This window comes from Ziziphus jujuba, chromosome 5, assembly GCF_031755915.1.
Source record: "Ziziphus jujuba cultivar Dongzao chromosome 5, ASM3175591v1".
Classification (NCBI taxonomy): Eukaryota; Viridiplantae; Streptophyta; class Magnoliopsida; order Rosales; family Rhamnaceae; genus Ziziphus; species Ziziphus jujuba.
In genome coordinates, this window is record NC_083383.1 from 3,005,713 (window position 1) to 3,029,234 (window position 23,522).

General features: G+C 36.4%; 4 protein-coding genes across 8 annotated transcripts; all 4 read right to left on the minus strand.

Annotated features, from left to right (window-relative positions):
- Positions 1–84: 84 nt before the first annotated feature.
- On the minus strand, positions 85–2,643 carry LOC107419948 (transcription factor bHLH95). The gene is made up of 3 exons (XM_016028792.4): positions 2,232–2,643; positions 1,167–1,616; positions 85–318 (listed from the first exon to the last, which is right to left on the minus strand). Exons 1-3 carry the CDS (start codon positions 2,538–2,540, stop codon positions 220–222), a joined length of 858 nt encoding a protein of 285 aa, XP_015884278.1. The 5' UTR covers positions 2,541–2,643; the 3' UTR covers positions 85–219.
- A 1,436-nt stretch (positions 2,644–4,079) lies between these two features.
- Positions 4,080–7,650, minus strand: LOC107419997 (transcription factor SPATULA). Of its 2 annotated transcripts, none has more exons than XM_016028849.4 (6): positions 6,626–7,650; positions 6,227–6,328; positions 6,062–6,127; positions 5,909–5,974; positions 4,482–4,805; positions 4,080–4,395 (listed from the first exon to the last, which is right to left on the minus strand). In XM_016028849.4, exons 1-6 carry the CDS (start codon positions 7,151–7,153, stop codon positions 4,288–4,290), a joined length of 1,194 nt encoding a protein of 397 aa, XP_015884335.3. In that variant the 5' UTR covers positions 7,154–7,650; the 3' UTR covers positions 4,080–4,287. The 2 variants fall into 2 exon arrangements, with proteins under 2 accessions (XP_015884335.3, XP_015884336.3); XM_016028850.4 differs by having other exon boundaries at positions 6,227–6,325; positions 6,626–7,647.
- A 762-nt stretch (positions 7,651–8,412) lies between these two features.
- On the minus strand, positions 8,413–14,806 carry LOC107419992 (probable E3 ubiquitin-protein ligase RHG1A). Of its 3 annotated transcripts, none has more exons than XM_016028845.4 (6): positions 14,492–14,806; positions 10,881–12,686; positions 9,990–10,043; positions 9,207–9,305; positions 8,951–9,091; positions 8,413–8,856 (listed from the first exon to the last, which is right to left on the minus strand). In XM_016028845.4, the coding sequence occupies exons 2-6, from the start codon at positions 12,594–12,596 to the stop codon at positions 8,725–8,727; spliced, it is 2,142 nt and encodes a 713-aa protein (XP_015884331.3). In that variant the 5' UTR covers positions 12,597–12,686; positions 14,492–14,806; the 3' UTR covers positions 8,413–8,724. The 3 variants fall into 3 exon arrangements, with proteins under 3 accessions (XP_015884331.3, XP_015884330.3, XP_048332009.2); XM_016028844.4 differs by lacking the exon at positions 14,492–14,806 and adding an exon at positions 13,957–14,284; XM_048476052.2 differs by lacking the exons at positions 9,990–10,043; positions 14,492–14,806 and adding an exon at positions 13,957–14,289.
- A 3,626-nt stretch (positions 14,807–18,432) lies between these two features.
- LOC107419962 (NAC domain-containing protein 72) lies at positions 18,433–22,057 on the minus strand. 2 transcript variants are annotated; one of them, XM_016028807.4, is made up of 4 exons: positions 21,319–22,057; positions 19,979–20,242; positions 18,790–19,097; positions 18,433–18,698 (listed from the first exon to the last, which is right to left on the minus strand). In XM_016028807.4, exons 1-3 carry the CDS (start codon positions 21,775–21,777, stop codon positions 18,996–18,998), a joined length of 825 nt encoding a protein of 274 aa, XP_015884293.1. In that variant the 5' UTR covers positions 21,778–22,057; the 3' UTR covers positions 18,433–18,698; positions 18,790–18,995. The 2 variants fall into 2 exon arrangements, with proteins under 2 accessions (XP_015884293.1, XP_015884292.1); XM_016028806.4 differs by having other exon boundaries at positions 18,784–19,097.
- Positions 22,058–23,522: the final 1,465 nt, after the last annotated feature.

Sequence of the window (23,522 nt, forward strand, 5' to 3'; positions counted from 1 at the left end):
TCCTACGATTTCTTTCTAAATTCTCCCGAATCACTTGGAATAAAGTACGAACATAGTAATGTAATCTCCATATTTGAAGCTGGCTTTAGACCAAATGCTAATGTGCATATATATTAAAATCAACATGATAAGACTAAGTGAAAACCTGGTTGTACCAAAGTGAGAAAAAGCTGAAATAGCTATTTAGAGTACATATATACAAATATATGGCTGTATATATCAACATGATAAGAGCCACAAGTTCATTTCACCAGCAGCTAATTTGAATATATCCTCCACCGACAGTGCCTCAGGAAAGTGATCAGCAGCTCCACCTGCCTGATCCCCAAACACGAAACCAAAAAAATCATTTATAGCTACTACATAATTAAATGCACGGAAGTAAATTTTCAGTCATGAGGAATAAAATATGTAACTCCTTTCTTGAACTAAATATTTACTTAATATATATATATATATATATGAATATAATATGTATTCACTGTCTATATATTATACATATGGATCCTAAATTGGATGGCAGGCAGCGGATCTTCCACCTTTTTTTTTTTTTTTTTTTTTTTTTTTTTTTTTTTTTTTTTTAAACTTTGAATCTCTCGGGAAGAACAAAGGGAAATTAAGAGCGAAATAGAAACCATTAGCAGCTTGATAAAGGAAAGTGGATCTAAATTATGCAATTTAATGATTCTCCTTTCTGTTTCGTCGTTTTCAAAGTCCGTCAAAATCCATATATTATAATTTATAAGAGGAATTAATGAGCAATATCTTCTTCTTTAACTGAAAAATATTTGAAAGGACCTGCCCGGGCCAGACGACAAGGGTCCTAAACCATCCAGCTGTTCCCCTTATATATATAAATATTATACATATTATACTTTATGACTAATTCAACGTCACCGGCCTTTCGATAATATATTATAAAGATACGGACAGTTTCTTAACGGTCAACAGAGTCTTGGAAAATTTTACTCAATCAAATTAAACAGGAATTCTATTTCGTTTTTTTTAAGATTTTTTTTTTTTTTTTGAAAAAGAATAAAAACGAAATAAAATATATATTGCTTTTTTGGACAGCATTCAAAATGAAGACTGACCATCAATGTTTAAGAGGAAAATATAAATATAAGTTAGTGGGTTATATATATCTTAAGAGGAAGAGGACTTACATGGGCGTGGATCATGTACATGCAGCGATGGTGATAGGAGGAAATGTGAGCAGAAAGAACGTGGAGTTTGTGCTTTTCTAGTATGTAGAAGATGGTAGCAGATAAGCCGGGCTTTCTAGGTGAACAGACACTAATTTGAGCACTATCACCGCACATGTTGACCACTACGTTTGGCGAAAACCATGTCCGGAAGCTGCTGCTGCTACTATTAGGTGCAAACAAGTTGTCTGCCTGTGATATTGGTCCACCGACCTGATGGTGATGATCACCCAAAATCGATTCCCCTGGTTGAGTTAATGCCTCATGAGCTGTTTGTGATTTTGGCATTGATGGTGCTCCGTGCTCATTCATCAGTATCTTATTCGCCTTTTGTTCTTGTAACGTCTGGAGTGTTTGTTCAAGGGTCTTTATATATTTTACTGCTTCGTCAACTATAGTCGACTTGTCTGCCTGTACATACATGCATACATATATCCATATGACATTTATTAATGGCGGAATTTTATAAAGCTTTGGACTAGGGAAAAACAAAATGACATCATCGATTCATATATATTTGTGCCAAACTACTGTATTAAACATATATATATATATATATATATATATATATACATATACAGTTTGTCTATAGTGCGGACGGTCTTCATGCAGAATAGAATATTGGTAACAGTATTTTATAGTATTGGTGACGATTTTCTAAAAAATCATCGTTAATATTATAAAAAACCGTCACTAATATTGCGGTCCTCATACGGACCGTACTCACCATAAAATTTTCATATATATATATATATATATAAATATATAAATGCATTCCTTATCATATCTATAAAACCATTCTTTGTAATAGAAATCAAAAGAATTAGCTAGGCAAAATAAAGGAAGAAATTTATAACTATACAGTTGATCAAGACGAAATGAGTTGGATAGATTTATTCTTAATTAACATTATAGATATAAAATTCAGTAGTGAAGCATGTGACATCTCCTAAAACGAATCATACTGTGCAAAGACAAAAACTATCCGTACAGATAATAAAAAACAATGAGTATGAGAGTTACCACCTTAGGGGCAAGTTGTGGGAGCAAAGAATGAAGAACAGAGAACATGTCCCTCATCTTCTTTCTCCTTTCTCTCTCCGTCCAAATGTGTAACTCACCACCACCACCACCACCTCCATCAGCTTTTTGATTTTTGAACGAACTTTTCATCTTCTGGTGAATTGTAGTAGAAGTAGTAGTAGCAGTAGGGCTACTGGAGCTTGAAACATGCGGATGATTCATCATGCCCAGCTTCTCTTCACTTGCGCCACTAGAACTTCCAGAATTGACACCGGCCCAGAAAGGGTTGTCCTCCAACTCTAGGGAAGACATTGGACTTCTTTAATTTGCTTCTAAATCAAAGAGGAATTGAGGAGTTGCAGAGAGCAAAATCACATGTATAGAAATTGTTTTTTTTTGGGGGGGGGGGGGGGGGGGGGGGGGGGGAGAGATAGATAGAGAGAGAGAGAGAGAGAGAGGGATGATATGAGGGTTTAGTGAAAGAGAGAAAGAAAGCTAGGATGTGATAAAATTAAAAAACCAAAGGTGGTGTGAAGTGTGGTGGTATTGTGGTATTTGGTAACCGAGTCCGACTCAGGATTTGGATTTAGAAGCAAGAAGCACTCCAAAATACAATCATGAGACAATGCTGTTATTTCGCTTCCTAACAAAAACCGACGGTTTGTGCTTCTCACAAAAGATTTCTCGACGTGGACCCCACTCGTAATTCTTCTTTTGCATTACTCCTTCCTTCCCTCCCATATTACAACTGAGCACCCGCTCGTCCTCCTCCAATTTGGCCAGAGAATTTCCGTCCAATGTTCTGACACTAGACAATATTTATGTTCTATATAATGTGCATATGTGTTTTAAATAAACTCTATACTTTTTTATAGACAAATATCAAAATTAATTAACGAAATTGCAGTATATGGAAGGAAAACGATGGAATGGATAATTATATAGTGAAGCATTCGTGGTAAATTGGCATAGATAAACGAAGATAGAGTAGCATTTAGGTAATTTTGATGGAATTGAGAGGCAATTACAAGAGCGTGAAGACAAAGCCATTGTATATATGGCGGTTATAATACAAATCAAAAGAATTCTGATTCCTGACACTACTGACACTGCAGCCGAACTGCCCCTCTTTCTCCTCATTTTCACTTTCTCTTTCCCATTGTTTGCAGAAGCATGCTTTCCCCTGTTTTGCTCTTATTTACTTTTATACGGAAGGGTTAGTAATCCCCTGTACAATAGCCTTTATTCCCTACTTCTAGGTTTTATACAAATCTATCTCTCTTTTTTAAGACCCAAAAGTTTCGGTTTCACCACCTTTCTTTAGCTCCTGATCCTAAGATCGTCTCCATTCTTTGCAACTTATCACCACTCTCACCTCATTGAGAAACCTCTCATCCCTTCACCACACATAGCAATCAACCGCCAGCTCTAACCTGATTGGAGCTACTTTTCAAGAACCAAATTTTCCTCTAGCTAACATGGTCACATACATCTGCTGAAGCAGCTGGGCCATAGCTATACGCAAGAACTAATTTCAGTCAGATTATGAAACTATCAATAATGTCGCTAATCTTTCATTCACAGGAACGATGATGGCTGTCTAAATAGAAATTGGCTTGCTAATGATATGGACTTTCCGTCAACCAAATGCCATGTATAAGACATTGCCTCAAAATAATTTTGGCATATCAAAATTCTCTTCCAAGAACAAGAGAATATCCATAGTGATCTCTTTAGTAACTACATTATTATTCCTCGGTTTCATATTAATCATTATATGAGAAAATGGACTCATATTCCTATTCAATAACGTTTCACGAAACAGCAGTAACAGGAACATAAATCCAAGTATTCCAACCACAAAAATATAATGGCTTAGCTTAAGAAGTAGGGGAGAACATTTATACAAGTTAAGAAGTAACACAATCGGGATCCCACTATTATGCCAAGCGTCAACCTGTTACGATTTGCCAAATAAATATAACCTGATTTTATGATAATGTGTAAAACGCTGTGGTGTCTGAACAAAAAGAGCTGCTATAAATATGTGGCAACAGTTTTATACTTCTGGGCTTTTTAAAGATAAGACATCAACATCTGACGAACAATTCTTTCCAGTATGACTTGTATCTAATTGCAAGTGTGATTTCCCATCTGCGATGATTTCCTTCGCAAAGAAAAAAAGGAAGACATGAGTTTCAAAAATGCAAGCACATTAGTCAGAAGTTTGCATTTAATAAGTTTCAGAGTTACCTCGGAAGATGCCAGAAGATTAAAGGGTCTGTAGTGAGCCTGAATTGATTGTTCGAAACCAAGCGCAGCTTCTGAAGTTGTAATGTCTGAGACTGAAGGTATGATAGTTGGCTGATTTGAGATGTTGCACGAGTTGGAAAGATTATAGGCAGATTGCATTGGCCTCTCTTCATTCGAAGAAAATGCGTTTAGTCCTCTGCTGGAATTCAGAAATTTATTACCCTCATTGTAGCCCATTCCAGTATGAGGCAGCGGCAATTGCAGAGGCTGCAGTACTCCTGGTAAGCACATTGGGTGCAGATTCCCATTTCGCATAGATAGCATCTAAAAATCAAATAACAAGAAGAAAGACTCTGTCAGCTTTATTTTGAAAATTATAATTACCCTTGCAACTCAATCAGCAGTCTGGAAGAGATCAAAAACAGAAATTTACACACCAATTACAGCTTGGGGTGCAAGTTTCCTTAAAATATAAAACCCATTGGTTCCATCAAGTTTCCACTGATAATAAGTAAATATAAGCAAAGTCAGTGCGGTGGAATTTCTAGAATACATTCCAAGAGGATGATTGGACCTCAAGTGCCAATATTAGACTTGAGTCATTAAGCTCTACCCCTGATACTAGACAATTAGTTCAAGTTTCAACTTTCCATCAATTTCCAATGATGCGATTTGTTCATTTATCACAGACAAGTTTTTTCCATGAGAAACGGAATCCTACATAAATATAATTTCAAATGTGTCAGAACTACTTAAACTCTTGCAAGAACAAGAGAAGATGCTTTCAGAGGCGCTTGCAAGATGAGTTTTATGAGCTCTTAATAGTTTTTGCAGGCATTTTCTGACAAAAATTGAACTTGGTACTTCAATTGTAACCTCAACTAAGTTTTAGCAAGCTAACTAAGTTGACTTCAATTAGGTTGCTCTTACTTCTCCATAATAAATTCATTCAAGTTTTACTTAATATCGTTATTTTTCATAATCCACACAATTTTTAAAAGATACAATGCACTTTATATCGACTTCAGAATTCCCACAAGTTCCACAACATAAAGCACAAAAAGGTGCAGTTCAAGTTTGAGCCAATTATAGTTTACTAGAAGTCTATAACAGAGCTCAACAAGTGTCATTCTTGTGTCTGATGATGTGTTCTGCTGAGACAAAATAAAAACTATTATTTGACCTGAAATCCAAAGAGCATTCATAGATTTCATTTCACTTTTTCTTAACAAGAATAATTCTCACATCATCAACTTACCTACTGGATATAGTACTCAACGGGACCTAATTTTAAAAATCCAAGTTAAAAGCGAAGATAAAATGCATAGCCAGTGATTCAAAATTATTGCGAAATATTTTGGCTATATGAAAACACATTGTAAGAATGAATTATGGTCCAAAAGCACCGACTGCAAGAGAGCTCTCACCTGAACTTGAAGCTGAAGCTGCTTCAAATATTCAATTGCTTCATCAAGCATTGAAGCCTTATCCGTCTAATATCCACAACAAAACACATAAGCATTCCTTTATGAAAAATAAATTTGAAAAACCAAATTCAAGGCCATGGAAGTATAAAATACCTTGTTAGAATTTGGAATTAAGTTCTGTAAGGCTTTCATTTTCTCATTTATCCTACTCCTCCTCCTCTGTCCACCAATCAAACTGTCAGCATAGCCTAGAAAATAAAAAATAAAAAAATTCCGAACGTGACAAAACTCAAAAAGTATTGAGTCCTGAAAGACAACCTTTTCTGATAGATTATGGACCTCCGCGGCTCTGCTTCTCTTGGATGAACTCCGAGGTGGTGCTGCTGGATTTGATGGTACCTCAGACGCCTCGGGACCCTTCTAAGTCCAAAAAAATCCACAAACTTCAAATCCAACAAAACTAAAATAACCCTCGGTTTGGTCACCGAGACAACGAAGGAAAATAAAAAAAACAAAGGAAAGATTTCATCATTACGTTCGAAGTAGTTTTTGTTCGCTGAAAAAGACAGACCACTAGATTCAACTATTAGTGCCGGCTTCGGCTGAATGAAAATATTAAAAATCCAAAAGCAGCAATATTCAAGAATAAAAAGAAAAAAAAAACTTAAAATTTAAATTTAAATCCCCCAATCATGGCATCAAAGAGAGAGTGGATACCTCGCTATCACAGCTGAAGTCGCCGAGATCATTGTCAGGTGAAATCCTCCTTGCTTTCAAGTACGTGTTAGCATCAGAATCCGCAACTCCAGCAGAAGATAGAGTGTTATCGAGGCCTCCCTTCAACTCCTCCTCAAAGTAAGCGTCGGGTTCAGAGAAAAATCCAGAAGAAGAATCCGCCGCGACGGCAGACGAACCACCACCAACCGAGTTCCCATCCAGGACTCGGCAATCGGAATCGGACTGGTTCGTGGATCCGCAAAACCGAAGACGATCCGCCTCCGAGCCGAACAGTCTGGGGGCTGATACGGTGTCCGGAAACGACGCAATTGGGTGCTGTGGTGAATGCAGTAAATGCATGTACTTGGTTTTGAAGGACATGCAAGAAGAAGAAGAAGAAGAAGATAAAGCCAAGGAATACGGAGATGAGGAGTTGTGAAGGAGTTGGTTGAGAATGTTAGAGATTTCTTCCGGCTCGGAAGAGAGACCGGTGCCCGAAGATTGAGCCGTTCCGTACAGATCCGCCATAAATTAGCCCAGAAAGAAACAGAAAAAGAAAAATCTCAGGCAGCAGAAAAAAGGGAGAAGAAAAACAAAAGCGGGAGGACAGAATAATCAGAAACTGTAGGTTTGTTTGTTTGTTTGGCATCTCATTTCTTCTGTGGAAAACCGTGCGTGTTCTCTTTTTTTTTTTTCCTTTTCTTTTCTTTTCTTTTCTCTTGCTCTGCTTTCTTTCTTTCCGTCTCTGTACTTTGTTTTTTCTTTCTTTCTTTCTGCGTTTAAGAGGGTTTAGGCTCTAATTGCGGGAAGCGAAAGTGGGGTTTTGATAGTTGGAAATGGAACCTCCTTCTTCTAATCAGAATTTGATTACTCTCCCGCGCTAATCATCCAGGGTGACGTTTTATGGCCTTTTTTTTATTCATATTTTTTTTTTTGCCCATACCTCCTTTTTACTTTTCATATTTTCAAATATGATCCCTTACCTTGCCGTCTTTTATTGATTTTTTTTTTTCCCAAAAAAACACAACAAGAACGCCTCCCCTCCATCTTTCAGAATCTTCCTAGCTAATTACATGGCGTATTCTTAAATTTATAATTTTAAGAATTTTCTTTTTTTTCTCGGATAGGATATTTTATCGGTTAGTTTTTATTTTTTAATGCTTATTTGATCGTGCATTATAAAATTTAAGGAAAAAATAAATAAATATATATATATATATATATATTGAAGGGTGCAATAATTTAGTATGCATTACAGGGACATAAGCGGAATTTTAATGAAAAATTAAATAAATATAATATAGGTTCAACTTGTCCGACTGAGGAGAGAAGTCAAACATATCATATCCTTCACCGTCTTATCCAACCCAACGTCACCAAAGTCTGCAAGAAGAATTTATTATTGAGGGACCAAAGTTTGCAATTCCCGAGGTGACTTTCGAAACACGGTTCATAGGCTCTTTACTTTCCAGGAAAATTCAAGTTTGCTCTGTAGTTTTGCGTTAACACGTGAGTTTTTAACCATTTTTCCTTTTTTTCTCTTATCACAATGCAAGAAACTTTGTAATACAGGCGATCCAGATTTACCATAGCCATAAATAAAAAATAAAAAATAAAAAATAAAAAAAAAACAAATGAGTAAGGAAACAATAGAAAGAATCAATTACTTGTTTTCCATCTCAGGGAGTCTCTATGTTTGTAATGAACAATTGAACAAGGTCAAGATGTTATAACTTTGATTGCTATAAACATCAATAAGCCCAAGCATCATTTATAGACTCAAAAAATTCATAAACCAGTCATTCATTAATAAATGAAAAGTCGTACAAGTTTGCTTTCCTGAATTCGAAATTTCCAGCCACTCCAATAGGAGATCACTGGCTTAAAATAAAATTAAAAATGTAAAAATTTGGCTCATGACTCTTTTCACCTAGTGGTGGCCATTGACTAGGCTTTCAACCGGAACAACAATGCGAAGCAAGGCATTTATCAATATGACAAATGGACATAATGAAGCATTTTAGGCAAAAACCCAACATCATAGCACTCCTTTTTGTCCAATTTGAGGATCAAATAGCCTGCAAAACATAAACCCTCTCTCATGTTGCCAAGGCTGTTGTTTTGCAAATGGGACACAGATTCTTGTGCATCAGCCACTGTTTAATACAGTCAGAATGGAAATCATGGCCGCATTCAAGCGTTCCAAGATCTTCTCCTTCATTATAATCTTCCTGCATATGGTAGAAAATGGTTCAACAAAGGAGAACATACAGTCGAACATACACCCCACACACACACACACATTATCATGGTGGTCATTATTACCTGACATATACAGCACGGTTCTGCCTCCAATTGAGATACTACAGCTACAGAATATTTCTTCTGTTTCAGACGATTTCGTATAGTTTCTTCACTCAATCCAGTGCTCACATTTCCTATGCGCTCTTCCAGAGCCAATAACTCCTGCATTTTACATAAACATTGAATTGATAAAAACACTCGTTGAAACCAACAGAAATAACATGATTTTTTTTTTTTCTTTCTTTCTTTCTTTTTCTTCTCGAATGGTTTAATTTACCTCATAAGACATGTTATCAACATCAAGTCGCATGTCTCTATGCCGATCGTGAATATCAGCCACCCCAAAAAATACCGACTGGTCAAGAATCATAACATCCTGAAAAAGAGCAGGATCACAAGTCAAATACATAGTTTTACCAAAATAGAAAGATTAGCTCCTTATACCTCATAATTACAAAGCAAAGAATGTAACCTCCATTTTACTTTAAAAAGGAAAAATCCAAGTTCCCTTGGCACAAAATAAGTAAAATCACATGATCGAACTCTTCAAATCTACCTGAGCCTCTCTTTATGATGCCTTATATGACATCCTAACATTAACTTAGCAACCTACTTTTTGCCATCCTTTCTGCAGATTAGCACTCTGCATATCCTTGGTATACAGTGGCTGACTCAATTGTATCACCTCACCAGATGTCAGGAAGCTAAGACATACCATCACGCTTCCATCAGGAAAGTTGAAGATGCATACTTCTGGCTAAAATTTCAAATGGTTCTCGAGATGTCACGATCCTATGGCATGTTCAAAACTGGCCAACTTCCAATCTATCAGTTGATAGAAATATATGTTTCACTCTCTTCCATCTCAGTTTATCTTTAGGCTAATACAAGGGTACAATAAGTTCATGATCCTAATTTCTAACCAAAGATCACTGCCATTTTCAACTTTTGCATCATAAACAGAATTATTGCTAGCAGCTAGCCCAATGCACATTGCCAAAATAATATACTTATGTTGACATGCTTTATCAATTTAAAACACATGCAAAAGAATTCTAACCTCAAACCGTAAGCTCTCACCACCCCTTCGCATGAGACCAAAGACATTGCGAATCTATCCAAAAGAAATTAAGGCTTTGTAAGCTTTCTCATATTAGTAAACATTGCCAATCAAGATGTATTAGGTAACATAGGTAAAATATAACTCAGATAAAGCAACAAGCATTAAAGTATAGAAACATTAAAGAAAACTACCAAATTTTGCAACCTATTCAGAGACTTTTTCTCACATAAAACAATAAGATATCCATAAAAGCATATATCATGAAAAGTATGAATCTGCAGAACCATCTATGGAACTTCAATCTCAGAAAGGTACTCCTAATACTTACAAAATCTAATCAGACACAAGCCACTTAGAAATCAAAATCACCAGCAGGAATATGAAAACCTATTTGGAAGTAGAAAAATTACTAAAAAGGTATACTCAGTTGTAGGCGCCATAGTACCAGTAGATTCTATTAACAAATTGTCTACTTCATATCAACAAAGAAAAGTAAAGGGAAAAGAGAACAAGAGATACAAAAAACTAAACTAAATAAATAGAAGCAAAATAACTTATGATAAACCATGGATATATGAACAACTGAAGAATTACCAATGGCTAGACAAAAGAAAGGCTACTATAAAGAGCATAACATTACAAGCCTAGAAGGAAAAACATAATGCCATAACTGATCAGAACATGCTGCATTTACTATCTGCTTTGGAAAATTCTAATAAACAACTACTTAAAAACTTGAAAATTTTCAGTATTTTACAATATATATACTCTTAAAAAAGGATATGTACCTTTAGACAGTTGTCAGAAATAATTCATATTACAGAATAGACATACATGACCTTTCATAAGAGAAACCTCATAGCCAGACAAGAGAGTTACAGAACACACCTCAGATACAATCCTGTTGCTTCCTTCACCGCCAGCAGCCAAAGATCGTAGCGAATAGTGAATTCCAAGTCCACCATCATTTTGTCTCTCCATCCATGATGCTGACCTTGGGTGTGCTTGATGATAACCCTGATTACCAGCTCCAGATGGAAGCACCATCTCCTGGGAGGAAGCAGGGTGACCAGAACGCATTGGCAGATAGCTACTGCTCTGGCTCCCAGACTCAGTTCCAGCAGAAGAAAACAAGGTTCGACGAACATATTCTGATATTCTACGTGGATATTGAGGAGGAGAATTGTGATGAGGAACCCAGGCAGGAGCAGGCGATGGATGGGCACTTGAACTTGAGCTGGGCCGAGATGCAGGAGGCACATTTCCAGGGATACTAATATTTCCACCAGTTAAAGTTCGCCCTGCCGGATGTCGAACCAAATTTCTAAGTTCTGTAACAGGTACAAATATGGAATGATCCAACATATTTCTTGCAAGGCTTCTAGAGCTCAATTCCTCACGTGCTGGGGCATCTCTATCTCCATGAACCATAGAGCTTGATGAATTTCCAGTTCTTGAGCTAGAACCTCCACTCCACCTTAATGATTGCATATTTTGCGGTAAAGGAGGAACATGAATGGCAGGAGGCTGGCTTTGAGCACTCATACTATCTACTGCAGGGGCTGGACGTAAGTCCATATTATGATCCACAGGAAGAAGACTTGGAGACAATTGGGATGACATAACACTTGAATGCCTAACCGTCCTCCCCGTTGAGAATATAGAAGGAGAAATAGAATTTTGTTGATTCGAAGGATTTGTCCTAACACGGAAGTTTCTATGGGAGCTTTCAGAGCTTCCAGACACACTAGAATCAGGAAGGTTGTCAGAAGTTACTTCTCTCCCACCTAACCCAAGTATTGGGTTCCACTGTTCTGATGAAGCAGATACGCTTAGACCGCTGCCAGCATTATAGCGGGTAGGAACTCCAGGCCTTGCACTACTTTCTGCATGCTGATAGTAGCTACAACTTCCACTTACAGAAGATTGTCCAACATTTCCCTCTATAGCTTTTCTTTTACAAGATGCCCGTCGTCCCTCCAATGAACAACCTGGTCTACCATCATTCTCTCCCACCAAAAATCCAGCACCTCGAGAAGGAAGCAGAAAAGGATCAGAACCACTGGCAGGATGAATCTGCTCATTTTCAGACACAACACACTTGAATGAATTAGGACACTCCATGACTTGAGTATTCTCACTGCTATGACCCACAAAACTTGCATTTAAGTTGAGATTCTGAGGGATTGCATCAGAACTGGAACTTTGTGTAAACACATGGTTCGAATTATTATCTAGTGAGAGGTTACTAGTAGGTGCACAACGTCGTTCTTCTAACCTTGGACCAGATACAGCACAAGGACTTATTGAAGATGACCATCCAAGTTCCGTTTTCCGCTCATCAAGACTAACTTCATTCTGTGTGTTACTAGAACTGGGTTCACCTAAGCACCGTCTGCTCTGTCGTTCACGGCTCATAGAATTCACAAGTGTAATGTTCATATCACTTGGTGATAGCATATAGTCTGGCATTCGATTATCTGCAGGATTTCGCAAATTATTCCAGCATATCTGCTGATCTAAAGCAGCATTGTTTGACGTAGCTCCATGGTCAAAGTCAAGGGTTTCAGGCAAGGAACCAATAGTACCTCTCTGCCCTTGCATTAGGGCAAATATAAATATCCTAGTAACTTACAGAATAAAAGTCAGACTGATCTTCAGCGAAAACAAATTGTCATGTACACTTTAGGATATCTGACAATCAAAAGACAACGAGATGGATAAATTTTAGTGATTAAACAGCTCAAAAATATATTGTAGACAAACAAACCAAAATAAATAAAGAGGTAAAACTTCATATTATAAGAGAAACACCAGTCTCTCCAAGATATTTTTGAAAATTTAAGTGTTTTGTAGGTGTGAAAATGTAAAAATGACTAATAGGAGTCATATTTTCTGTTGGCCGCCAGTAATGCTTGTATTTTTTTTTTTTTTTTCTTCTTATGACTTTTAATTTCTGTTTTGTTGTCCAATGCATAAAGAGGATTAGTGTTGAAGAACTCAAATGTATTTTCAATGAAAATATTCTCACTAGACCTAACTACAAGGGACATATTTGAGCTTGGATTAATGACAAGGTAATGAACAAAAAGTCATTAAGTCGCCCTCATAGCCACATTGCAGCAATTTAAGAATATTACATATTTAATGGAACTAGAAACAAGGTAAAACAATTACGTGACTTTCAAAACATGAGGTGTGAGAAATCTTTACATTCCAAATATCAATCTCCCAAAAAAAAAAAAAATAAATAAAGAATAAAAAAATCTACCCTCCAGCAGCAGAATAAAAAATAAGGGAGAATCACGCCTAGAAAAGTAAAAATCCCGTTAATGCAACAGCTAAAGAAAACAAATTTCACAAAAAATTAAGGATGGAACAGTTCTAAGATCTAAAAAGAAAATTATGTCAAACAATTGAAAGACGCAAGCTTCCCAGCAGGAAAACTGACCAAACCCAGAAAATAAAATAAAAATCAAAGGAACATTTCCAAAGGGTGGAATTGGTATTCATATGGATGACAAATCAAACCCATTAAATGAAACGATAGGGTCAGGCAAACAATTTTTTCAGGATCGGTTCACTAGCTGCAGGGTCAAATATGGATTGCGCAAGGAGTTACCGAAAAGCTCACCAAGAATCGGCTTTCCAGCTTGTATCAAAAGGATTTTACATAATCAAAATGGAAAGTGAAGACCCATCAACAAAAAATAACCGATTGTGAAGACAAACACAAAAAACCCATAAGAAACAAACTGGGACAAGAAAACTATAAAGGCTTCAAACTCTACCTCTTAATCCTTCTAGCATATTTCGGTAGACCGATTAAACATTAAACCACAACCACAACAACCGAAAAGAACGATACATAAATCAAACCATATATCTTCAAATCCAATCTTATCACCAACCGATCGGTCAAAAACATATCAAATGAAAGAATAAATCTAGAAAATTTACATACCCAGATGAAGGCACCGATCTATCTAAAAAATATGAAGCAGAAAACCAAAAACAGGCCTGGAATTTCCGGGAAGATGATGAGAAAAAACCTCTTTAATCTGAGGAGCAGCTCTTTCTCTTGAAAAAATAAAAATAAAAATAAATAATTTCCTTTCCTTTCTCGAGAAAAGAAAGAGGTGTGAAAACAGAACCCACTGAGCAAATGGTAGAGAAAGAGAGAGGGTTTGGCCCTTTGGGTGGACAATATGAGATGAGAAACGCAATGTAGAGAAAGGGAAAGGAAGGGAGATTAAAGAGGACAGTAACGTTTAATTTACAAAATAACCCAAAGAGAGAGAGCCAAAGAGAGTAATAGTCATAGAGCAGCTTCCTAACAAAGAATTTAATAATTTTTTTTATAAAAAAAATTATTAAAATTAAAATTATAAATAATAAATAAACAAATAAAAGAAAAGACATGAGACATCAACATTCAACAACTAGTAGCAGAGGGCCAAAGCCAAAAGGTAGTGCCATGTTGGAGTCTGGCCGCTTACCAATTACCAAATGGTTCACCTCCTTCCTTCTATGCTCCTAATTTTTACATTTCTTTTTATTTATTTTCTGTCATCCCAAAAAAAAAAAAAAAAAAGTTACAGAAATATAAAAGACCCAGCTCCCAATGCAAGCCGTAGGCAGCCCCACATTCTCTTGTTTCCATCTCCTTCACGCCAAGCACCTACCTTTCTCTCTCTCGCTCTCTCTCTCTCTCTCTCTTTCTCTCTCTCGGTCTCAGCCTCAGCCTCTGCCTAAGCCACACCATCACATGCCTCTCTTTCTCTTCTCTTGCATTTCATTTTCTTGAGGAGCCCTTTGTGACTTGTGACTTTGAGCTGTGATCATCATATTGTCATTGTAAACAAAATATATATATATATCAAAATAAAGAAATATCAAAATATAAAAGAATATTGATTAAGATGAGTAAGACATACACGTGGCGTGGTAGTATGAATTGGGACCCACCACCCTTATGACTTTAAGATTTTCTTCCTCTCCTGAAAATCTGGGGTGGGTGCTTTTTATGCTGGGGAGTAATATAATTTTTGACTCTCTATTAATGGAGTTTGTTTCCCATCACATTGTTTTTTAAAGAAATTTTTTTTCAGGAAAAAAAAAAAAAGCAATTCCTTGAAGGCAATAATAATAATGACCCAAAAATGAAATATGAAAATATGAAATGGGTCAAATTAATTATTGTGTCGGTACAATTTTAGTGTGAATTGGATGTGGTTGGTGTCGGAAGGGCAATAGGGGGGTGACGGTTTTCGAATTTGATAATATTGAAAGCAGTAGTAGCAGCGGTCTTTGTACGTTGCAGCAGTACAGCAATCGGTTACATTATATAACTTTGCTTAAAAGAGGTGTGAATACTCGGACCTAAACTCCTTATTTAAGTATCTTTTTGCTCTATCTGGGGCAACTTACTTTCAATTGCCCTTTCGTTTCTCAATCGTGGGCCTCTTATTCTTTTACGTTTTTGGTCTTATTTGTTGCCTACCTTGTTTGTTTTTTTCCTTTTTCTCTCTTACCTTTCAAAGTTGGTTGCTTTGCCTTTCTTTTTTAACTCTTGTATTTTATTTTTCTTGTGTGTTTTAAAATTAGGCCACGAAAGCAAAACCTCAATGTGTCTTTAAGTGTTTGCTTGTATAAACCATTGCGTAATGACCCGTTTGAAAAATCAGCAGTATATTATATATATATATATATATATATATATACATAAATCACTGACAAGATAAGAATGAGGATTCCTCCACCAAAGCGAATATTTAGAAATTTTCCTACTTTTGACGATTGGATGAAACTTGACAACCTAAACCTGTCTAGCTAGGGAACAAACCAAGAGCTAAAAGCACATGAATTCTTTACATCCATAATATTAATTACTTCTTTTTTTTTTTGTCCCTTTTTTTTATAATTTTTATGCCTCTGAATAAGCTCATCATGGAAGAAAAGAAAAAACAAAATAATTGGGTTTTGCTAGTTGACACTTGCAATAAAGAAACTACCTGTAGTTAGTGGGGTAAAGGACTTGGGTGGGTCTAGAATGGCGATGAAGTTGCATAGGCAAAGAGTAGCAGTAGTTGGCAAGCATGAGCCTAATCTCTACAATTACTCAAATAAATCATTTTCTTCTTCTTCTTCTTTATTTTTTTATTTATTTTTTCTTTCTGAAAGGTGGGTGGTGTAGTTATTGAATCCATTTAATTTGAGGGGACAAAACACATGAACCCCCTTGGAGCTCTGCGATAGGGCACGGGTTGGCTTGAGATTGATCTATAACCATGTGTGACCAAACTAAGCATACGGGGCTTATAAGTCAAACAGATGTGGGATAATGATAATGCACATGGCCCAGATTTTTCTTTCTTCTCCATTTTTAATATAAAACCTCATGAAAAAGACCCAAAGAAAACAGATAAAATGTTATCATAACAACTTTTGGAGTTGGGAACAACATTTCTTTATAGCTACCACCACTGGTTTGTAAATGGGTATGACAACTTTATATTTTAAAAATTTTAGGTGCTCATTGGTATGCAATTTTATTACCCCCTCAAGTTTTGTTATTTCTTTTAAGGTGGAAAAAAAAAAAAAAAAAAAAAACCACAAAAATAAAAAGTGCCTTTCCTTTTTTTGGGTAAATAAAAGCGCCTGTTGTGTTGGTTTGATGCAAAATTGACAAATGTTACAGCAAACAATATATATGACTGACTTTCACCAAAAAAGGGGGGGGCAAAAAAACAAAAATCTAATGACCATGAGAAGAGGGAAACGGGTATCCACGCAAGCCCACTTGCAGGATTTCAAGGTAAAAAGCAGGCACTAATGGGGTGAGATTAATTGCCAAATGCAACTTCCTGAGAAGGAAAATAATTATTTTTTAGTACTATTTTGTCAGCCTCAACAATTCAACAGCCTCTGCCTCAAAGTTCATCAATAGAATGCTTTAGTATTTAAGCAATAGTATTCTCTATTAATCGCAATGAATGCACTTACCAAACCACCCTATTGACTTTTTTGGGATTCAATTTATATAGGGCTAACCACAAGGTATGGTTCACAGATGTTAGTACTTGATAGAGCAACCTCAACACGTTCAACAAATAGCGTGCAAGTTGCACCAGTTTTCTACTTCATTTCCTGAACCTACTAATTTGGGCAACAGAAGATTGAGATGCGTTTGAGAGTCTCTGAAGCAGGAATGGGAAAATAATACGGTAGTTCAATGATGTTGAAAACGCCAAACAACAAAAATAAAAAGAGGCCGGAAATATTAATAAAAGGTTTCATTTTTATATGCTCTTTTTGCAACCTTCTTATGGAGAAACTACAACATCGACAATTATAAAGAAAACCAAACCACAAACATAATCATGAACGACAATATCAAGTTTGGTTAGTCCCTTGGAAATCCAATTGTAATATGCCCGTCTTAGATTTGGATGGTCCAATTTATAGGAAAAGGTAACTTACAGCACCAAAAATCATAAAAGCCAAGAATAAAAGCATTTACATGAGATATAAAAAACAATCATATAATGGTTTCATCTAGCAAATTAGAATAAATCTCTATGTTCTTTGAACTAATGCGTATATAATACAACTTGGGTATCCAAATTTTGATCATTCGGCAGCTAATTAGTATTGATGCACAACTTTCTACACAATGACAAAAGACCAAAAAATAAGGATCAGCCAGACGGTTCAACATGTTTCACAAGAAGTTTTACTTCGAAGAATCCACCGACGGTGTTACAGTCAGGTTATATTTTTGAGTCGCTTCCAGAAAAGAAAAAAAAAAAAAAAAAAAAACTAATATTTTGAGTTTGACAGCTTTACAGAACTTCTAATATAAATTTGTCTCAAAAGTTTTTGGATTCAGGATGCTTCTGCACTACCAAAGACTCGGACATGTTTCCTAATTCCTTCATAGAGAATACTATTTGGCAATACGGATTATGCCAAAGATGATGGGAATGGACGGGTTTGGTTTAGAGTTGTTGTTAGAGAAAGCATGGATTAGGTTCTTTGCTTTACCTTGCTATCCTCTCTCAAAAGAATTGAGGGCTATACAAAATGATCTACTACTGTCTTTAGGTTTGAACTTACGTTATTGTACAGACGATTCAGGAGGAAAAATAGCTGGCAATTGTAGGCAGCAATGATGTTTTGACTATAAGTGCTTCTCTCGGATTGCCAGACATGCTTTGAGCTTATCTGACAGCCCTTTTATTTTGAGTGATGTAGAACATAAAGTGTTTCCATTCTCTCCCTTTCCCCCATGGGCAACTTAGCGACTAACACCCATTTTATAAATATGGCAGTTTGGTGCTCAATCTTGGCCAGCTTGCATATGACTAGTTAGACAATTCAGGCCAGACACACTAAATCACAAGCCATGATGAAATATAAGTTTAGGCATTCTATCAAATATATCAACAAATCATCTAAAAATACCCTCTTTAAGTTAATAATGTTACAGTCGTAATGTATGATAAAGGTGCATGATAAAATTATTTACTAGGAAATAAGGTACAATCTGTATTAAGACAGTAGCATGCTAAAATTACAAGTAAATTTTGGATGTGATAATTACGAGAATTCTACCATCCAGAAATGAGGCGTGAGGCGGCTGATGACAATGTAGCACTATTGTTCATCCATAGAGCATTTGCCTTCTTTAGGCATAGATCAAATCTGCATCCCAAACCAAAAGAAAATTAAATCCTTCTTCACATGGACAGTAAACAAAAGGGGAAAAAGTTAGTTAATAATTAATTACCCTTACTGGGAAATTAATCCAGCCATCTCATCTCTATCACCTTCATAACTGATAATACGTTTTTACATTTGCTTTTTCTTAAAAGGTTTCTTAGTGCATAAAAGCGCCTATGTCTTCAATTCTCAAGATATAGTTTCAGATGAAACTTCAGCCTGACCAGCAAGGTTAAGATCAACACCATTGAGATTCGTCATTGTAGTATTTGTAGATAATCAATCCACAAGATCATCCAACTCTATAAAATCATCCTTTAGAATGGAGAGTAAATGCTCAGCTTCCAAAGCATTTAAAGAGACTAAACTGCTAGAAGTCACCTGCACACCAGTTACCAACCATGTTACAAAAGAAATGCAGTTAACATGGAGAAATAATTGAGGATTTTATACAAAAAGTTCAAGAAGATGAAACGACATACAATTTGTAACTAGAATATGCTTGAGTCAAGATGTAAAAATCTCAATAACCATGTATATTTTTTTCAAATCAGACACTGTATTATACAGTCATTTTTATAACAAAAAGCTTGATGTAATCTACGAGTAGCTCAACAGGAATGGTTAGGAAAAAAATTTAAAATTAAGCTCATCGTTTTCTAATCTTGTTTTTAGTGTATCACAGGACAAAATGGTTTTTTTTTTTTTTTTTTTTTTTCTTTTCTGTTTGAGCTAGATGACAGAAGCCAACTATTTCGGTTGCTTCAAAAATGGGTTATACTATCCTTTCTATCCCAACCTTCAGTGACTGATCTTGACCCAGTATTAGAAGATTAAATCCACTCTAATCTTCTCCCATACCCATCCTCTTTATATGCCTTAGTAGTTAGGCACAACAGAAAAGACTCCATGGTGGAAACCAGATGAGAATGAAAAGAATACATATCAGAGTAAACTACCAATTTCACATGTTTTAATGCATAAAAGAAAACATCTAAGTTTTAGTCTGAACGATTTATAATTGTGGTTCACTTTATGCTTTAATAAGCAATTTTGTTAAATAAAGCACTGAAGATGAGCAAAACAAGAGATTATAAATGACTGAACTGTAAACAAATATAATTGTGAAATAAGTGGTCAAGCCACAACTTGAGATCAAGTATAATAGCAAGACAATAGAAACAGTATAGTAATAGCTCAAAAAGCAAGTAAAAATAGTCGAACTTTGATGCATGTTGATTTTTTTTTTTTTAAAACATTACCTGTTCCTTAGGCTGAATATCTGAAGGAAATTGAATGCTTGAAACAGTAACCGGCCCAGTCATGATCTGAGCAGGTTCACTGTCCGGACTGACTGGATATCTTGACATATCATTCAATCTACCAAATGAGTTAATTTCAGAAGTCTGTATTCCTATGTGACGAAATGCAGAAGCACTTTCCTCAGCGCAAGAATTTAAAACATTCTCTGATGTGCTATTTCTACCATGCGATTTGACAAAAACTCGGCACAAGACAAAAGAAGCCTGCAGAAATATATAAGGTTTCAGAAGACAAATATTAGAATTCAAAACTATCAACCAACCATCGCTTTCTCAAGAGGTTACAGAGGGTAATACATTGCAAAAACTAGCATCAAATGCATGAATAATACAACTAATAATCTTGCAATGAAATATGGATCGAGAGAATGAAGGGGTAGTACATTGGAGAAACGAGCATTCGAGGAGGAGGAGGCGTTCTGTTTTGCAATATTTTGCAAGCACTTTGAAGCCAAGGCTTCACAAATATTGGAGTAGATATTCTATTCTTTAACAGAAGGCTTTCCTAAAATTTAAGTAGAGCACAATATGGGAGAAAAGCAGGAGAAATGAACAACATCCGGACAGGAGAGCCAGGAAGAATACAGTCATTTATAACGTAGGACCACTATGAAGGTATAAAGGCTTAATGACTATTCACATATTTACATGCCTGACTAAATACAAGCAACTTGCAAAACAGACCTTTATAAGGTTTGACAAGTTATCTAGTTTAACATCAATATTGTATAGTTAACCAAATTTCAATTTTTTTTTTTTTCCCCTTTTCGGTTAATACGAAAATGGAACTTTTCATCAATTGAGAAAAACATGTAACTGAAACAGGTTATTATACGAGCAATTAGAAAGCTAAAAGGTCTACATGCAAGAAAAAGCTAAATATATTGATCCAGACAACTTCTCAGATTCAAATTGAATGATGTAAAATGCAAAAGAATAAATAAAATTCCAAGGTAGACTTCTGGCAAGTATGCTATGTTATAGTCGTGTGACCAGAGCTAGAAACTCCCAAATCAGAGACAACAGGGAATTTCATCGACAATATAAAAAGCAATCAAACTGAGAATTCTCGTCTTCATATTAGGAGTGGCAAGCAGCAGTCAAATATTGCATTATTGTCTAAACCAACTAGAAGCTGAGGAACAAAAATGTTTGATTTCACCCTTTTTAACAGCAACAGTTAGTCAGAGCTCAATCATACAACCGAAAGACACACTTAAGTACAGGAACATAACAGTGATAATAGCATAGGAAGGAAGGAGAATGTGGATAAATAGTACCTTAGGACGATCAATTAGGGCATATTCATAGAGAACCCAATCAGTCCGCACGGCAGTCTTGGGCGAATTACCCAAATAGAAGATGAAGCTGGTCCTGGTCCCCAACACCACTTTCCCTCCCGACCCGACCACTTCCCTGGCTCTCCCCATCCTCCTCCAATACCCGCTCTTGGCCCTCCTCCTCCCTCGACTCTCCTTCACTACCCTAACCGTGTAACAGAACCAGTGCGTCTTCATCCCACCGTAACCGTACGAATAGCACGCCCTTTCCGGCAACTCGAATGGATCGTATCCGTACAACTCCAGCTCCGATATCAAATCGCAACCGTACCGAGCACCATGGCCGGAGTTCGGGTCGGAGTTCTTGCCGCTCAGGTAGTAGCAGAGGAGCTGCTCGTCGGAAGGGTAGAATCGGCAACCCGGTGGGAGGGTCAACGACGTCGCTTTAGGTTCCCCCATTGCGGCTGCTGTGAATCCTCCGTCTCATGAATAACTTAGGAAGTGGAGAATTTGGGGGGGGGAGGGGGTGTTTTCTTGTTTTCTTTTTTTATCGGCGGAGTCAGGAAGGAATTGGAAGCGTGCTCCCGAAGCTTTCTCCGTGCCTCGGTCGTTTTTGCTTGATGGTATCCTACTGACGAGTACCTCCTCCTCTCCTTAACTGCTTTCGCTCTGTCACAAGTGTTGCCACTTCGCAAAGGGCGTGTGCGTGGTCTCCACGTCGCTCTTTCGTTGGTTCACTGACGAGGCTCCGGCGACTTTGGAACACCTTACGTGGAAAGAGAAACGACGTGTCGTGGGGATGGAGAATTTTATTTCCCTTGGTCAATCTGAGATTGTGCTACCGCATCCGGAGCCGTTGGATAGGACGATAATGACGTCACTTCTTGGTTGGCGAATCCGTATCTCGCTTTTGAAGCAGCAGTATCAAATAATGATGCGGATTAGAGTAGCTTATCGTCACTCAGTAAATGGAACCTACTTGGGACTTTCTATATTCGGAGAGAAAGATAGTGGGGTCATATAGTTACTAGGGTGCTATGATTGCTGTACGAAATGGCAGATTATGTTTTAAACACGTGTCTTTGAAACGTAGCGAGTAGCCAACCGCAAAAGAAGGATAAACTGAATTGTACGACTTTCAAAACAGAGAAAGATACTGTGTTTCAACCCGGGAGGCAAAGACAAGGAATTTCGAGGAACATACGGAAAAAAGACAAAGAAATCGTCAAAGCATATAAAATTATAAATATTAAATATTAAACAAAACATTTTTTAATTCTCTATTCGGTCAGGCGTCGATTCGGGTGGCCCAGTTCCCTTGAGCCCAATATTGTAGGCTTTAGATGGATTCAGGCTGGGTCCTTTGATCTCTATCATTTGATAAAGATTTTTGGATTAATTTAATCTCTCGATAAACCTTTTTATTGTAAACTTAAAAGAACTTTTTTTGGATGTTATTTCTATTTCAAACTTTTTAATGAGATTTACATCTTTTCAAAAAATTTAGAGATCTAGAATTGACATGAAATGACTAATTAAGTTACCTTTATCCCATGGTCAATTTTTTTTTTTTTTAAAAAAAAGTTACCTTTGGTTTTTTTTTTTTTTTTTTTGGTTGAATAAAAAAGTTACCTGTACTTAATAACAAAAGATCAAAAGAAAATTTTAGCTTCTTTTTTTTTTTTTTTTTTTTTTTGGGTGAATAAAAAAGTTACCTGTACTTGATAACAAAAGATCAAAAGAAAATTTTAGCTTGTTCCTCTTCCAATTTTTTTTTTTTCCCCCCCCCCTCAAGTGGAACCCCCCTCAAATTGCTTTCTATAGGCTATTTTATTTTCTTGGTTAATCCTTTATTTCTATAGGCTATTGTTCCAGCTGGATTTATTCAAATGAAATAAATTTGTTGTCCCATGGACGCTCACTCAACCGTGTTATGATACATATATATATACACATTAAATCCAGTTGGCTCTTTTCAAATTAAACGCATTAACTTAGTTATTTCAGGTAAAAAATCACTAGATGTCCATAGTTTTCTAAAAAGGGGGTATGCCTCATAAAAGTACTACCATAAAGTGCTAGTTCTCTCAAACATAAAATGTGAAAAACCTTTGAAGTCAAATTACAGAAAACATTTCTCAGTAAAATAAAATCAAGGTGGGATTGTAATTGGATATTGCCGACTATATGTCCACAAAGAAGGA